This window comes from Furipterus horrens, unplaced genomic scaffold (assembly GCF_987537825.1).
Source record: "Furipterus horrens unplaced genomic scaffold, mFurHor1.1.pri manual_scaffold_4, whole genome shotgun sequence".
Classification (NCBI taxonomy): domain Eukaryota; kingdom Metazoa; phylum Chordata; class Mammalia; order Chiroptera; family Furipteridae; genus Furipterus; species Furipterus horrens.
This window is the reverse complement of record NW_028327174.1, coordinates 2,640,853-2,658,495: the sequence shown is the minus strand read 5'-3', so window position 1 is coordinate 2,658,495 and position 17,643 is coordinate 2,640,853. Positions and strand designations below refer to the sequence as shown.

General features: G+C 47.9%; 1 protein-coding gene across 1 annotated transcript in view; it reads right to left on the bottom strand.

Annotated features, from left to right (window-relative positions):
* Positions 1–17,577, bottom strand: part of SMC1B (structural maintenance of chromosomes 1B) — a 53,719-nt gene extending 36,142 nt beyond the window's left edge. Inside the window, exons 1-9 of the mRNA XM_090275312.1 lie at positions 17,469–17,577; positions 16,481–16,669; positions 15,059–15,171; positions 14,768–14,971; positions 12,371–12,609; positions 10,314–10,572; positions 9,063–9,203; positions 5,090–5,172; positions 4,089–4,296 (exon numbers count right to left, since the gene is read on the bottom strand). Of these exons, the coding sequence (XP_090131438.1) occupies positions 4,089–4,296; positions 5,090–5,172; positions 9,063–9,203; positions 10,314–10,572; positions 12,371–12,609; positions 14,768–14,971; positions 15,059–15,171; positions 16,481–16,669; positions 17,469–17,577 (1,545 nt within the window). The remainder of the gene's footprint in view (positions 1–4,088; positions 4,297–5,089; positions 5,173–9,062; positions 9,204–10,313; positions 10,573–12,370; positions 12,610–14,767; positions 14,972–15,058; positions 15,172–16,480; positions 16,670–17,468) is intronic.
* Between the last annotated feature and the right edge of the window lie 66 nt (positions 17,578–17,643).

The window sequence follows — 17,643 nt, the reverse complement described above, 5'->3', positions numbered from 1 at the left end:
GGGCAAGTGAGGGCCGAGCCTCGGCTGTGCATAGGCTTTGCCTGAATACCCAAGTTTTGCTCTTTCCTCAGAGGTTCAATCAATGCTCCACACTAAGGGTCCTCTACCTTGGGGAAAGAGGACAAACCCCATTTTGGGGGGAGGGCTATGAACTGGCCTCAGTTTAACGAGGAAACACAGAGCCGCCACTTGTATCTAAGATCATCAGAGGTTCACATTCCTTGATTCACTATTTTTTCAATCAAAAGGCAACAAATACATATGAACTTGCTTCTTGCTAGATTAAGGGATACTAGGTGGGATTTCTCAGGAATTAATGAATTTATCAGTTTGCCTTCTGTAGAGTTAAAAAATATGCTTATAAATGCTTTAAATGGCTATCACCAATGAATCTACAAACAGCAAGTGTTGGTGGGGCTGTGGAGAAAGGGAAGCCTAGTGCACTGCTGGTGGGAATGCAGACAGGTGCAGCCGCTGTGGAAAACAGTATGGTTTCCTCAAAATATAAAACATGGAACTGCCTTATGACCCAGCAATTCCACTTCTGGGAATATAGCTGAAGAGACCGAAGCACTGATTTGAAAGAACATACACACCCCTATGTTCACTGGAGCACTATTTACAACAGCCAAGATCTGGAAGCAGCCCAAGTGCCCATCAGCAGCCAAGTGGATAAAAAACGCGGTGGTACATATAGGAGGATGAAACACTCCTCAGCCGTAAGGAAAGAAGGAAATCTTAGCTTTTACCACAGCACGGAGAGCCTTAGGGGGTATCACGCCAAGTGAAATGACCTGAGAAACAGATACTATATGCTTTCACTCATACATAGAATCTAATTAACAGACAAAATGGAACCAGCTCGCAGATACAGAGACCAGACTGACAGCTGTCAGCGGCCAGGGAGGCTCGGGGCTGGGTGACATTGGTGAGGGATTAAGGAGAGAAACCACCACACGGACACGGCAACACCATGGCGACCAGGAGGGAAAGGGGGAAGAATGTGAACGGGGGTAAGTGGGGGCAGAAGGAGACCGGACTTTGGGTGGTGGGTGCACAACGCCGGGTGCAGACCGTGTTCTGCAGAGCTGTGTACCTGAAACCCACATGACTTTACTGAACAACGTAACCCCCACAATTTCAACAGAAAATAAGTAAGTGCTTTAGAATGCTATCCTTCAATCTTTAAAAAAAGAATCCTTGATGATTACCACTTTCTGAGGTTTATGGCATTAGATGTATGAGCCCCCTTCCTTGTTTGATTGTTGAGCTGTTTTTAAAAGCTAGTTTTAGTCGTTTTTGTTTGGTACTGAGGGAGAGATTTTGGGACCCAAACCTCCTCCTCCATCACCACCAGAAGTCAAGAGCAACATTTAAGAGCCAGAAAGTAAAGACGGCTGCTATAAAGGAGAAGAGGTGGTAGCCAGAGACAGGAGGACAGCCGCAAGACTGTGGGGTCACAGAAGCCCGCGGGGAGGCGTTTCAGTACAGTGCAAGTGCCTACGGTGTCCCGTGCTGAAAAGGGGCCATCGTAAACCGGGACTGCGGTGTGCACTGCGGCTGGCGACACCAGAGCCGACGGCAGGAGCCCAACACCAAGGGGGTACCTGTGTGAGGGTGCCACCCTGAGCGGCAAGGGAAATACCGCTGTACTGGGGCCGTGAGATCTACCAGCAAAACTGGATGCAGAGTCAGATTTAGAAAATAAAAGGTCATTGCTACAAAAGTACACCAACTTCTGGTCAAGACGGAGGCACGGGTAGACATGCTTTGCCTCCTCGTACAACCATAGAAAGAATTACAACCAGATCTCAAAAGGACACCCACAACCGTCAGAAAATCAAGCTCTCTGGAAGTCTGACAACCAAGGACTTGAAGAAAACCACAGTCATCCCGATGGGTAGGAGGGGCGGAGTCGTGAAGACGGGGCTGAAAGGTTGTGTGGTGCAGAGAGGAGGCGGTGGCGGCAGAACGGAAGGTCCCACACTCGTGTGGTGGATAAAAACCAGGAGGGACACCTTGGCAGTGAGCGATCCCAGCCCAAGGCCAGACCACAGAGCCCAGGACTCCAGCACTGGGAAGATAACCCCCATTACACCTGGCTGTAAAAACTGGTGAGGGTTGGGGCAGAGCAAGAAACAGCCAGATTTTTGCTGCTTAAAGAGCCTGCAAGGGCTTAGAACGTAGGCAACCCCCACTGCAACAGCTGGAAGAGTGCCAATCACATCAGGGACGTGGATGAAGTGACTGGGAATGGGGCAGGTCCCAAGCAGTCCTCCAGAAGCCAGGCAGCAGCACTGTCCCCTCTCTGAGCCCCCCCCGCCCCACCACACAGCCACAAAGCAGGGAAGCTGGTTCTGACGCCCTAGCAACTACCTGAGGCTCCGCCCCACACAATTTACAGGTGCTTTTTCTACATGGGCCAGGCTACTAAGACAGGGAGTCAAAGCAGCCCTACCCAATACACAGAAACACACACAGGGAGGCTGCCAAATTGAGGAGGCAAAGAAATATGAGCCAAATGAAAGAACAGAGCTCCAGAAAAAGAACTAAACAAGATACAGATCGCCAACCTATCAGATGGAGAATTCAAAAATACTGGTAATCATGATGCTCAAGAGAACTCATTGAGTACGGACAAAATAAAGGAAGAAATGAAGGATATACAAAGTGAAATAAAGAAAAATATACAGGGAACCAACAGTGATGGGAAGGAAGCTGGGATTCAAATCAATGATTTGGAACATACGAAGAAAAAAAGTCAACCAGCGCAAAATGAGGAAACAAGAATTGAAAACAATGAGGAGAGGCTTGGGAACTCTGGGACTACTTTAAATGTGCCAACATCCGAATCAGGGGTGCCAGAATGAGAAGAGAAAGAGCAAGAAATTGAAAGCTTATGTGAAAAAAATAATGGAGGAAAACTTCCCGAATTTGGCGAAGGAAAAAGACATGCAAGTCTAGGAAGCACAGAGTGTCCCAAACAAGCTGGACCCAAGGAGGACCACACCAAGACTATCATCATTAAAATGCGAAAGGTGAAAGATAAAGAATCTTAAAGCAGCAAGAGAAAAGCAGAGTTACCTACAAAGGGGTGCCTATAAGGCTCTCAGCTGATTTCTCAAAAGAAACTTTGCAGGCAGGAAGGGACTGGCAAGAAGTATTCAATGTGATGAAAAGCAAGGACCTACAACCAAGATTAATCTTATCCAGCAAGGCTATCATTTGGAATGGAAGGGCAGATAAAGTGCTTCCCAGACAAGGTAAAGCTGAAGGAGTCCATCATCACCAAGCCATTATTATATGAAATGTTAAAGGGACTTACTTAAGAAAAAGAAGATCAAAACTATGAACATTAAAATGACGACAAACTCACAACTATCAACAACTGAATCTAAAACATAAAAACAAAATCCAACTAAGGAAACCAGAATAAGAACAGAATCATAGGTATGGGGATCATGTGGAGGGTTATCAGCTGGGAGAAGGGAGAGAATAGTGGAAAAGGTGCCATGATTTAGAAACATAACTGGTTGGTACAAAACAGACAATGGAAGTTAAGAATAGTATAGGAAATGGAAAAGCCAAAGAACTTACATGCACGACCCATGGACCTGAGCTAAGAGGGGGTCGTTGGAGGGAAGCAGGGTACGTGGCAGAAGGGAGCAAAGGGAGAAATATTGGGACAGCTGTAACAGCATAATCAATAAAATGTAAATAAAAAAGTATACCAATGATGTCTACTGAAAACATAATTTAAAAAGCTGAAAGCATGAAAAATATGAGGCTTGAAGCAGTATGTTTTTGGGGGAGACTTCCTCATGGTATTTGAGTCCTTTGGGGATACTGGTCGTAACTTGGCCTTTCTGGGTAATGTGTTCATGTCAATGTTTCTCATCTACAGATACTAATAAGTTAGGTACATTTTACCCCAATTATTTACTATTATATTTTAAATATAAATAAATTATCCAACACAAAACTTAGAGATTTCTGAAATAATTTTGCCTCCAAATGATGATAGCATCTTAAATCCCAAAGAAGCAAGCTTAGGCTTTTTGTTTAAATTGACTGTGCGTCCTCATTACCACAGAATCTGGGTAGAGCCTTCTCAGGTGCTCCATAACCTCGGCTCTCCTTTGCTGACGCTTCCCCTCATGGTAATCAATCCCAGCGTTCTGCAGCTCACTTCTGATAACGTTCATCTCTTCATTGACTTCAGAAATCCTTGATTTTGTTTTTCCAATTTCATCCACGAGAGTCTCCTCTTGCTGCTCTTTCTCTTTTAGGCAGTCCCTACATAATAAGAACAACAATACGTTATACAGCAGAAAGGAACACCAAAATTTAGGAACCACAAGGCACAACACACTCAGGTCCAGCCCTGCAGGGGAATGGAGCAGCGCTCTAACAACCGTAAATGATGAAAAATGCAATAAATAAACCTAGCACCAAACCTGGGCAGAGAAATTTTGATCATTCTTTGATTAAAAAGATACATATTTCTGGATACTGAAAAAGCAAGAATAGATCACTATAACCAGAGCAATCATCATGAGCGTAAATGCTAATTAAAAAATATCTTAATGGTAGAATACTTAGGTTGTACTAGCTTTCATGACAAACTTTTCAAAAATTTGTTTATATGTATTTTTATAGAGAGGGGAAAGGAGAAAGAGAGAGAGAGAGAAATATCACTGTGTGGCTGCCTCTCACTCGCGGCCCCAGCTGGGGACCTGACGTGCAACCTAGTCATGTGTCCCGACTGGAAATCGAACCAGCGACACTTGGCTCGCAGGCCGGCGCTCAATCCACTGAGCCACAGCAGCCAGGGCATTCATGACAAAATTCTATTATAAAATATCAAGACCAAAAAGGAGTTTTAAGTTTCACCACGGATAAACACTAATATTTTCAAAATGTAAATATTTTACTTATGTGAAGTATAATTTTTAATTTTATACAATGAAATGAAAATAATGGAGTCAATCACTGTGACACTATGAACGCTTTCATTTGACCGAGGATCACAAATAAACCACAAATACAAGACAGCTGTAAGGAACTTGCTTTCAGAAACAATACCCACATGCATGTTTTTGTGTACTCCTCCAGCTTCTCTATTCGTTTGTTATAATCTTCTATTTGTTCTTTTATCTGTTTTAGATTCCCCTAAATTAGAAATAAAACCTAAAATAAATTATGGCAACTTCAAACAAATAAAATTAATTATTTTCACTATATGCTTAGAACTTATGGTAATATCCTTAGTTGTTCTGAATTTGAAATATATAAAATATAACCACATGAAAAAAATCATAAGAGCAAATTTTAATTTTGAAAAGGCAGGAGGGTATAGAGCTTTGAGGTCATAAAAACCAGGGTTCAAATCCTAGCTCTAGATCACAGAGCTTACTCTGGTAAACTCAAATTCCAAGGAGATTATTTTCAAATATCTATACAGTTCTTTTTTTCACATATCTAGAACTTTTTAATTAAAAAAATTTAAATTTGTACCAAATTGAGATGGAGTAAATAGGTCATCCACGAGAAATAAAAAACAATGGAATAACAATAGAAACTAACCTTGAATATGCCTTTTAATTAACAACTAAAAGAAAATAAGTCTCAGAGAAATAAAAATAAGGTGTCCCATCTCTGACCAATAGCAGTTAAAGGGAAATACCACCTTGCATTATAACATTAGTTCATAAATGAAAAGACATGGTTTGATAATGATATAGGATATACTGAATATTTTACAAGAATATCAATCATTTCTTCCAGGCCTTCTGTTACTATAAATCTGTCTGTGCTTTGTTGTATATGATGCATCTTTTTTAAGCCTTTATTTTTCAGTTACAGTTTACATTCACTATCCCTCAGACGTACAGCACAGTTGTTAAGAAAACCATGTACTTTACAAAGTAGTTCTCCCGGCTGCTTCAAGGACCAGCCTGGCTGCGCACACACGCGTGCCCGATATCACTGACTACACTGCCTATTCCGCAGACTAATCCCCGAACAAGTGTTTATTCACCGGCCACCACGTGCTGGGAACTAGGCGCGTGATAAAGAACAGGACAGAGTCTCTGCTCTCACGGACCAGGCCCCACGGGAGGCGGGCCGCTAAGTAAGTAATCCTGGGAGCAGCCTAGCGCTCTAATAGCGTGGGACTCAGGCAACTGCAGACGTGGGGCAGAAGTCCTCCTCCATTAACATTACCACTAACCCAGGGACAGAGGGAGTCCCCAACATGCTTCACTCCGGAGCCCCTCCCGTCTAACCCGTTCCACGCACCGCGGCCAGACTCATGGGCCCTACTCCGTCACTAAGGAATTTGAAACCAGGCGCGTACAACAGTAAAACATACAATTCTCTTTCCGTGTCCCACGCCAGGGAACAGAAAACATACCACAGGTTCCAAGCGGAGATACCCCGTGAAGACACTTATCTCACTGTCTCATGCGTCACACAAACTCACTGAACAAACATCTACGCTATAGGCGTCGGTTATAAAAATGAGCAACACAGTTAATTTTCTCTAGGCACTCACATTTTTGAAATTAGAGCTCCCATATTGAAATTTTAATATCTCACTTAAGAATTTCATACAAAGGGGGAAAAAAACCCACGGTTAGTAAACATAGAATACAGTTTAGTCAACTGGAAAAACCTGCCCTGCCTTTACTCTGGCCACTCCCGAGGCTTGTGTCATGACAGACGGGCTCCTCCGTGGTCATTACTTCACACGCCAGGTGGGTCTCTTAGGGACCACCACCTGTTATGCAAAGAGCCTGGAACAAACTTCAGACATGGCTCAGGTTGAAGAATAGGCTTTAGTGGGGGCAATGTAAAAGGCCAGCGTCATCATCCCACACAGAGGGGTGTCAGGGACTGGGTGCCCCGCAGGACACGGAGTGGGGAAACAAGTCAGACTGCCTAGGTACCCAGCGTTCTGCACTTGAGATGCCGGTGGAGCCTGCTGGCTGTCTGGGAAAGCCAGCTGCTGCCCAGCACCCGGCCATCCTGGTACCCGTGGGAAGTTATACATAGCCCCTCCTGCCCAGAAGGGGAGTCAGTCCTCTGGGACACTGAGTATGGGTACAGATTTCTCTCTCTCTCTCCACCCAGACATATTTCTTCCTCCAACGTTTCCGTATTTAAAAGACAAGAGCAATTCAATCAACACTTACTGATATCTACTAAGTACAAGGTTTACAATGTACATTGTTATGAATCCTGCCTTTAAGAAGCTTCCAGAAGAGCTGTACTGTTACAGAAGGGGGGTGTCCAAAAAACCCCCAGAGCTTGCGGCTGGGGAGGGGGAGAAGGAAGCAGCTTTCAGGATGCCTTCACATGCCTGAGGCTAGGGGCTAGTGTCTTTGTTATGCAAAATGGCTTTAATGCATCAAAGGCCCGGGAAGATGGGAGGGGTCTTGGACCATGGGATGGTATGGAAAAAGCACAGAGCTTGTGTCACGTTCTGTGAATGGTCAGAACTCGGGACCATGCCGACTGCATCACAGGATGCAGTCAGGGATTTAAAAATAAGCGGCAGACATTTTTAAAGGGGTCTAACCATGCGGTTTTGAGAAGTTCTCCATGCAGATTACAAAGGAGGGTACACCATGTGGTTTTAAGAGGGTACAGCATGCTGCCTTAGGAAGGGAAAACTCCATGTAGCTTACAAGGAGGCTGGGAATACACGCGGCTCTGGATTGGAAGCTGGTGGGCACAACACAGAAAGACCTTCCCAATCAGAATTGAATGATTGGCAGCTACCGGTAAAGCTGAACTGTGTCTAGGAAGTAGGCAAACGGTATCTCTGACTTTTCTAAAACTAGCCTGGTTTGGTAGGGGGAGGCAGAAATATGTGTTTGTGGGTGTTTTAAGGAAAATAAGACCTAATGGCAGAAATCCGCAAATAATCTAAATCCATATAACTATAAAACAATTCTTTTTCTTTTCATTAAACTCTGGTATTAAGAATTATAATTCTCGTGGCGGGCAATTGGATCCCTAACAAAACAGCCCATGGATTCTATAACTCTATGTTACTACATCTGTTTTTCTTCCCCACAAAATGTCCTTTCTTCTACTCATGTTATCATATAACACACCATGACCCACAGAGGGAAATACCAGACGCTTGGTGTTAATATCACTCACTTCATCTTGTTCAACCTGCCCATCACTATGAGGCAGATCACCGATCCTCACTGTACAAGTGAAGAAATCAAAGTCCAGAGAAGTTAAGTAGCTTGGTTATTTACCAAAATCACACAGGTCAGTAAAGAACAAGGGAGACCATTAAATGCTATCCTTTTTTAAAGATTTTATTTATTTTTAGAGAAGGGGAAGGGAGGGAGAAAGAGAGAGAAACATCAATGTGTGGTTGCCTCTCACACACCCCCAACCAAGGACCTGGCCTGCAACCCAGGCCTGTGCCCCGACTGGGGATCAAACTGGTGACCCTTTGGTTCCCAGGCCGGCCAGCCAGGGCTACAATGCTCTCTTGATGGTTACCTCCCGTGTAGGCTACTATGCTCCCCTAGGGTTATGTCCTTACTGTTTCCAAAGAACTTGGCATTCACCTCTATTCGGCCACTTCCTTGCTTTTCCTTTACCCAACCTTCTGCTGACCTCACTGAACTGTAATGCACGGAACAACAGAAGCTGTGTCGTCTGTTCACGTCTCTCACTGCAGACGCACAGAACTCACTACAGGAACGAAGGCACTAGCTGTATCTTAGACCATAAAAGCTCCTAGATGATACTAAGCAGCATAACAGATAATCCAGAATTTCTAATTAATCGCTTATGTCTGATGTAAATCCACTTATATCGTCGGCAGCCGTCCGTCTCGAGAGACGATGGTGTAGCTTCTTAAGAGTCTATCTGCACCGCCGAGAATGGCTGTGCAGTCCGACTCGGGAGTGACACGGTATCTGTCTCCTCCCGTGTTGAATCGACATCTTATATATTGAAAAGCTAATCTAAAAGGGCCATAAAATTTTACTGAGAACAATTCTAGGTCATGACTGCACAAACCACAGTACCTGAGCTTCAACACGCCGCCTCTCTTCAAACGCCAGCCTTTCTTTATCGGCTTTCTGTTCCCACTGCAGCTTTTCCAGCTGTTGGGTCAGCATAGCCACCTTCTTTCTTACCTGCTCCTTAAGTTCTTTGTAACGATTCAGCTGTATAAAGAGAAATTAAAAATTGCTAACTCAAGTTCTTTTTTAAATCCTCACCCGAAGATGTTTATTGATTTTAGAGAGGAAGGGGAAGAGTGGGAGACCCAGAAAGAGGAAAGAGAGAGAGAGAGAGAGACAGACATCAACCGGCTGCCTCCTGTACGTGCCTCAACTGGGGAGCGAATCTGCAACCCAGGTGTACTCACGGGGTGACACTCCAACCAGTGGAGCACCCCAGTCAGGGTGGGAGGGAACTCTTCATATGATACCCTTTACTAACAGATAATTAATCTTATCAAAAGTATGTTTTACATAAATTAGATCAGAATTGGCCACCTTCTCCAGAAAAGATAATGTGAACAAAAAAATGAATGTTTTACTTCAAACTGTTTAGATACAAACCAATAAGGTATTCAAAATCAACTCTTATAAGGTCTAAGAAATTCTTAAAAGAGAAAGATTAAAATTCATTAGTAGTCCAAAGGAAGAGGAGCTCAGAGAAAATTATGTACTTTTTAAGTTTATATGGTCACAAATATTTTAGTATATATATAGTAATATAAGATTATCATCAAGTTAATGAGATAAATGATAAAAATTTAGTTGAAAGAATATCTAGAAACTCTGAATTGCCAATTTTTGCATATCTATTATAATTAAATCTTATATAGTAGTTGGACATTAATTCATCACTTAACATTGTACATTACCTGAAGCAATCAATTTCCCTTCTGTCAATTAAGTGATCATGTCTCTTCAAAGCCATATGTATCTGACTTTTAAGTTTTTATAATATTCATGAAAGAAAAAATGATTACTTTAAAAATATAAGAATATAGTTACAAAATGATACTATGTAATCTTCTTGAAGTATTTCCTATGACTTGAATAAACTCAAAAATGTTATAATGCCATTTAATCTTGTAAAGAAAAAATAGCCTGGGCTAAAGACTAAATTTAGATTCCATACATAAGCTGAAAAATTTAAATCCCCGTAATTTAGATTCTGAGGACAGTCCCCTGAAGTATCAGGAAGAGGTCATGCCTCACATTTTTCCTAAAAGGAGCAGCTGAGAGCCCCAGAGGCAACACCCCCCCGGTGCTGCCCTTCACCTGACTGGCTTCCAACTCAATGTCCCGCACTTCCCGTTGGGCCTCTTCCTCCAGCTGCTTTTCGAAGCTTCTCCACGCAGCATCTAAATCCGCCAGCTCCGTCTCCAGGGCCGTCACGTCGTCCTCCTGTTTAGAACGCTGCTTTTCGCTCTCCTTCATGGACTTCTGATCTGCTTCTAATTTCCTGAGGTGGTGAGCAGTGTTTTCTTTGGCTTTAATGTACTGAGGCCTCTTCTGACTTAAAAGTGCTTCGAGAGACCTAAAAAGAAAAAAGTGTGCTTTAATGGAAATTAAATCTTATGATTTATAAAGGGAAGTTTTTTTGATTAAATCACACATTTAAAAATAAATTCTGAAAGCTGACTTTCAGAGACCGTAAGCAGCTCAGTGGTTGCCGGAAGTTAGGGGAGGATGAATAGCTGAAGCCCAGGAGAATTTTTTGAAAACGGTAAAAATACCCAGTCTTGGGTTCCTTCCTCCCGCTCATCGCCACCCCACCAGCCCCGTGACCCCTGCAGCCAATCCTGGGCATGTCCCAGGCCAAGCCTGACAAAGCTGCTGAGGCCAGGCGCCTCCAGACCAAGGCCGTGGAGGAGGAGCCGCTGTTTGTCTACAGCAGCCGCAAACAAGCAGCCGCGGGGGACGTAAAACACAGGGCGGCCCGGGGGCTGGCCCTCACTGGGGTGCCTGGAGAGAGCCGAGCGGGGCTCCCGAGGAAGATGCCACCAGAGCTCATGTTGAGAAAGCGGGGAGCTAAGAAGGATGGGGTCTGGGGCCCAGGCCGGGCTGCCAGCCGTGCGTTTCATCCCGACTGATGATCACCCCTTGTTTTCCTAGCACCGTGGATGGAGCAAAGCAACGGACTTGACCCTCTTCCCGAGCGCTGCGCGGGGTCCGGCGCTAACAGCTCACGGTGCTGAGTGGTGGCTGAGCTCGCTGAGCGGTTTGGTCTCTAGGTCAGTTAGGACTGCATTTGTTACTTAAAAACAAAACACTGTATGATACTGCAATGGTGAGCACACTGAGGCACGTGACATCACACATTTGTCAAACTCCAGACCTTAACAGCACCAGGAGGGCGTGTACTTTAATGCATGGAAATTAAAAAAATTAAAAACCGGAGGCCAAGGCATTCTAGGTGGAATACAGGGGTGACGGACACTGACCGTATTACACGTGTAAGAAACCACCCTACTGAAGGAGGAAAAGGCGCTAACTAAGTGAGTAGAGACTAAAACTAAAAGCAAAAGGAATCGCACGTAAGCTTCGTACACTAGTTGATAAGGCTGCTTCCCAGGAGGGTACTGATCAACAACTCTGATGCTGCCAGACGTGGTTCATGGGACCGAACAGTTAAGCAAATGAGTGGCACTTTGTGGAAGGCATGCTTCCCACTATTGCAGTGGGAGGTCACAGATAAGCAAGGGAAGGTCAACACCAACAGTGACGTCGGGTTGATATGATGGTACCTTAGACACGTGTCATGTAACATCTATATGTTGACATCCCTGCTATAATGTGACGAGAATGGCATTTTACCCTGTGATCTTCTTCCCCCCAATTCATAAACCCTGTCTAATTACGGGAAAACTATCAGACAAGTCCCCATGGAGAAACATTCAACCAAACAACCTGACCAATGCTCCTCAGAACTGTCAAGGTCATCAAAAGCAAGGAGTCTGAGAACTGTCACAGCCAGAGGGGTCTGTGGACACGTGGTGACTAAATGAAATAGGGTATTCTGGATCACGAAAAAGATAGGTGAAAACTAAGAAAATACAAACAAACTATAGACTTCAGTTAATAGTAACGTATCCACATTAGTCCATTAATTCTGACAAATGCATCGTACTAATAATATAAGGCCTTCTAAGCAGGAGAAAATGAGTGTGGGGAATATGGGAACTCTGTACTCCACAATGTTTCTGTATATCTAAAAGTATTCCGAAGTAAAAGTTTATTTTAAAAAGTCAACTTTCAAAATGTCCCTTTTACTCTTATTTTCACTCTTGATCTACATAAAACCCAACTGTTGATGACTATTCTTAAAAACTCACTTTAACTCCTTTTCTGTTTGTTGCAGCTGTCTGGTTAGCGTCCCATGCTCCTTCTTCTTGGCTTTCACTGTGTTCTCATGGTGAGAAAGGGACTCTTTCGTGAAACTCAAATCTTCACTCACACGCTCTAACTCGTTGTTCAGAAAATAAATTTTTTTTTCATTATGATATAGTTTGAAAAGCTGCAGTTGAATCTTGTTTATTTTCAGTGCCTCAAGAAGACTCTGGTAACGTTCTGCCTATAAAACAGTGCAATTCAACAATGGTTAAACGGGAGCACATTTAAGCTGACCTTTCGTAAACTCAGCTGCAGTGCTAACAAACGATCTCTAATGAATTTTTATTTGTCATTAAGAAACAGTATCCTCGCTAAAAGTAGCATTATTTGGAGGTTTCTGGATGCCCTTTTACTATACGCCAGTAAAACAGTGACTTTCATATCATGCACTCAGTAGTACGAGGGTAAGGACGATGGAGTGACCCCCTCTACCCTGGTCCTCGTCCCACTCGTCCTCACTTCAGAGAGTGGCAGTTAACATTCCTGACACCAGCCTCGTTTGTAAGCTGAAGGCAGTTATCTGACTTGTAAGATCCCTGGCAACTTCAAATCCAATGATTCCAGGAAAAAGTCCTGCTATGGGGCGTAATTTTCCTACTCAGAGAACCAATAGGACTTAAAATTCTACACTACATGTGAAATGGAAGAATTTCCTTAGCTTTTGTACTATCAGTAAGTGAATGGGCTCCCTTGAGAGAAAAGCTCCTAATCAACGTCGTACTCCAGGGTGCTGTGAGAATTATTAGGACGTTGAACTCTTCTGACTGTCCTTAAGTTTAAAGTCCTGCAACCCTACATTTCCACAAGCTGTTTCAGTTTAAATGCTACAGTCTCACTTTCACTGATGCCACCCCTTCCACTGACAAAACCGAGGACATATACACACATGTAAAAATAAGAAGAAACAGAAAAAAACCACTAGGAAGGAACACAACTACCTCTATTTCTTCAAATATTCTTTGGTTGCCTGTGTGCCAGACCCGGTTCTTGGGAATACAGCGGAGAACAAGATAGGAACAGTACCTGCTCTTGTCATTTATAATCCAGTTATTCTAGCAGGGTGGAGAGGGGTGAAGAGGACTTGAAGGGTAATTAAGCAACCAAACAAGACATCACACAGCAATACATGCTACCAAAGAAACAAAACAGGGTGATGCAGTAGTATCAGGGAGGGGGTGCTCACTTAGACTGGTGGCGTGGACAGCTAATGCCTGCCCTAGAAGATGACTTTTTTATGAAAACTTCAATGAGAGGGCATTAGCCATGCAAAAATCAGGCATACAGCTATCTAGACAGAAGAAATAGCAAAATCTCCAGGCTAGAATGGAGTGTGGGATGTCTCTAAATAATAAAGGTCATTGAGGAAGTCAAGACCTGAAGGCTAAGGCTGAATAGGGGCAAGTCAGAGGCTGGATAGGAGACTAGATTCTCAGTTCAGCGGGAAGCATTGCACTGAAAGAGGCTTTATGCAAGAGGAAGACAGAATCTGATTTGCATTTTAAAAAGATCTCTCTAACGCAAATAATTACCAACTATTACGCAAGGCACTCTACTAAGCAGAGTGAAGGGTACCAAGAAATGACCAGAGAATAGCATTTGCAAAGTGTGGCCACCACCTCCTAGGGGTCCCCTACACCATCTTAGGGAGGCCCTGAGGTCAGAGCTATTTTCATAATAATACTGACTATCTGCCTTTTTCGTTGTGTGGGTATCTCCACTGACGGTACAAAAGCCAGTGGTGGGTAAAGCGGCTGGGCCTTGACACAGATGAAGATTTGATACTGACCCAGACGTGAGCATTCATCTGTCTTTTATTAAACTAGGTATCACGGAGGTTACAAAAATGTAAAACGGTTAGACTTTTATTTAGTTTTAGGAAAAAGGCAGTTTTTTCACAAAAATGTTATTTGTTAACATGTAATGAGTTTATTATTTTTACACTGGTTATTAAAATGTGTTTTAAAAATTTCTGAGTTTTAATTTCTAATACAATAAGTATTGGTACATATAACCCACATGAACAGAAACTCTTTACGGTCCCCAGTGATTTTTAAGAGTGTAAGGGGGTAAGAACCAAGATTTTGGAGCCTCTGCCATGTAAGGCATAAACCCTTCAAGATTACTTTCAGTTGGGAGAATCATTTTTGTTCAGGTTGTCCTACCTACTGGGGGCGGGGGACCAAATGATGAAAAACATACCAAAAAGCTTATCTTTAATGAATATTAGGCTTTATCTGTCTTATATCATTAGAAGAATCTCATTAGGAGCCCCACGCCAGTATCAAGCAGTTCCGACAGCTTTTATACCCAACACAGGTGACGTCTTCACGACACCTTACCTCCTCTTTCTCCAGTTTCGCATGTTTGCGCTCCGCAGCTATGTTTCTTTTCTTATTAAAATTAAACTGTGCGTCCTCTTCAGCTTTCCGTAGCTTCCTTTTCTTCTCCTCATATTCTCCTATTAGCTCTCCTGAAGTGCTGATTTCCTCAAAAAACTGGGTTCTTTCTTTGGGTTTTTTCATAGAAATCGACTCTACAGTTCCCTTTTAAAAATAGTAACGCACACCAAACATACATTATAGTGACAGATTTTCAAAATCATGAGACAAATCGTCTTTACAGCCACTTGCCTGGAAGACGAGGCAGTTCCGCGCTTTGACTATGACTCCGATCTTCTCCAGCTCCGCTATGTAAGCAGAGCGACTCACGGGGTTGTCGTCAAAACGGAATTCTGAGCACCCCCCTGGAATAAAGTGAAGGCCGTCGGAGGACGGAGAGTATCAGACGTACCGCTAACTCCTGAAACTCCCAAATCGTCTTCCTCACTGAAGTAACACACGTTACTAAGCGCACTCAGGCAGTCAGCGCACTCACTGTGCGCCGGAGCGCTCCACAGCGGCACACAAAGCAGACGGCGGCCGCGGGGCCCGCGACGGCGGCGCCAGAAACGGCGCACGCAAGGACGCAAGGACGCAAGCACAGTGAGCGCCACGCCAGGAGGCGTCAGGGTTACGGAGCAAGGAGCGCAGACTGGGGCGGGGCTTGTGTGCGCTGGGCACGCGCACTGCGACTTCACGAACAGGGCGGGGATGGGATCGGGCCCCGCCCCCGAGGGTGACGGAAGCGGTAGGCGGGGCCGTCGGAGCGGACGAGGCCCTGATGGTGGCAGCACCTACGTGGCGAGGGCTTGACGTGCCAACTGTACAGGGACTCACACAACCCGCAGCAGAGACCAAACGCTGTCGTCCAGCCTAACATGGCGGAGGGACCTGACAGACGTGTCTGCGAAGATGCCCCCCCCCCCCCCCCGCGGCCGGGAGCGCCCGCGAAGGAGCCCGGCGTGCGGAGCCCTCAGGGCAGAGCAAACCGAAACCCCGCGGAGGCCGCCAGAACCAGACAGGAGGCGGCGTCCGCGAGGCTGCGGGGCCCCCGCCCGCGCGCCCCGGGGCGCTGTCAGCGACAGCCGGGGGACACCCCGAGCGTCCGCCCACGGGGAGGGGGACCATCCCCCCGAAGGAGGAGGAGCCCCTGCGCCCCCACCCCCGCGACGCCGTGGGCGGGCCGGCGCCCAGAGGAAGGCGGACCCCGCAGCCCCACCCGCACGCGCAGCCCGGGGAGCAGAACGGGCCGCAGGCCGGGGCGGACGGGGACACGGCCCGGGGCACAGTCTCAGTCACGCGGGCAGTGAGGTCAGGGAGCGCGCGTGGGGCACCGCCACGCCGTCCGCCTGGCTACGAAGGGGGTCTCAGGTGCGCTGACCACACACACCCACTCGCGCGCGCAGACACCGCCCTAGTCACTCAGCACACGCACCCACTCGCGCACGCACGCCGCTGATGCCCGCGCGGAGGGAGAGAGACCCTCCTGCCAGGCCCTGAGGCGGCGCCGCGGCGTCCGGAGCGGGGCCACGCGCGCCCGCGCCCTCGGACAGCAAGCCCCCGGCCCCGCGGGAGGCGGAGGACGCGCCCCCAGGCTGCTCGCTCGCGCGCGGGCCCTCGGGGCGGACGCCGCCGCACACGCGCACGCACGCACACGCGCCGCCCGGCACGCACCTCGGATGAGGCGCGTGAACGTCCGCTCGCGCCCGCCGTCGTCCACGTAGACGGCGCGCACGCTGGCGGCCTCGGCCACGGGCCTCCCGACGTGCGCGCCGTGCACCAGCTCCTGGAGGCGCTTCACGCGCAGGTTGGCCGGCTGCTCGCCCATCACGAAGCTCAGCGCGTCCATGACGTTCGACTTCCCTGCGGGCGGGGGGCGGTCACTCCTTCCGGGCGGCCGGGCGCGCACACCTGCCGCCGCCAAGGGCCCCGGGGCCCCGCGCCCCGACCCGCGCCGCTCTCAGGCGCCGCCCGGGGGACAGCGGGCCGGGCCACCCCACCCCACGCCCCGCGACCCCGCGAGGCCGGCCCGGGACCAGCAGAGCCGCCCGCGCGCGGCGGGGCCCCCAGCAGCCGCACGGCGCGTCCCCGGGGCACCGCTCGGACCGCCGCGTCCCCCAAACAAGGTGGTTTCGGAATCGCTCCAGAAGCGGCCGAGCGCGCCTGTCCCCGGGCCGCGCCACGGAAGGGCGCCGGGCGGCGTCAGTGACTCTCGGGCCCGCAGGGCGTCCACGACGGCCGCGCTGCACCTGCCCCGCCGCCCCGCGGGCCCGGCCGCTTCGCTCGGCCCGTCCCTCCGTGGCGCCGACAGGCACCGGGCGACCCAGACACGGCGCCGGGGCTCGGACGGGGGCGCCGAGGGGGCGTCCGCCGCTCCCTGGAGCCCCGAGAGTCGCCCGGACAAAATGGCGCCGGGGCCGGGGTGGGGGCGGGGAGAGGAGCCCGGGCTGCGGGCGCCCCGGGGACGCAGCCCCCAGCGCCGGTGCGCCGACCCCGGGACGGCCCAGGGCTTCCCCCGGGGTCTTGGGGGCGAGGCGAAGGGGCCGCCGAGGCGACGGGGCAGGTGCTGGGGGCAGGGGCAGGTCCGGGGTCCGGCGGCCGCCCTCACGCCCCTCGGGCAAAGGACGGCCCGGCCGCCGGGGGCGTCCCGGGTGCCAGTTACCGGAGCCGTTGGGGCCGATGATGCAGGTGAACCTCTTGAAGGGGCCGATGACCTGGCGGCCCCGCCACGACTTGAAGTTTTCCAGGAGCAGGAGCTCCAAGTGGCCCATGGTTGCGTCCTCGGCGCCTCAGCGACGTCCTCACGCGCTGGCGGGAAAAGCGCGGGAAGGGCCTCG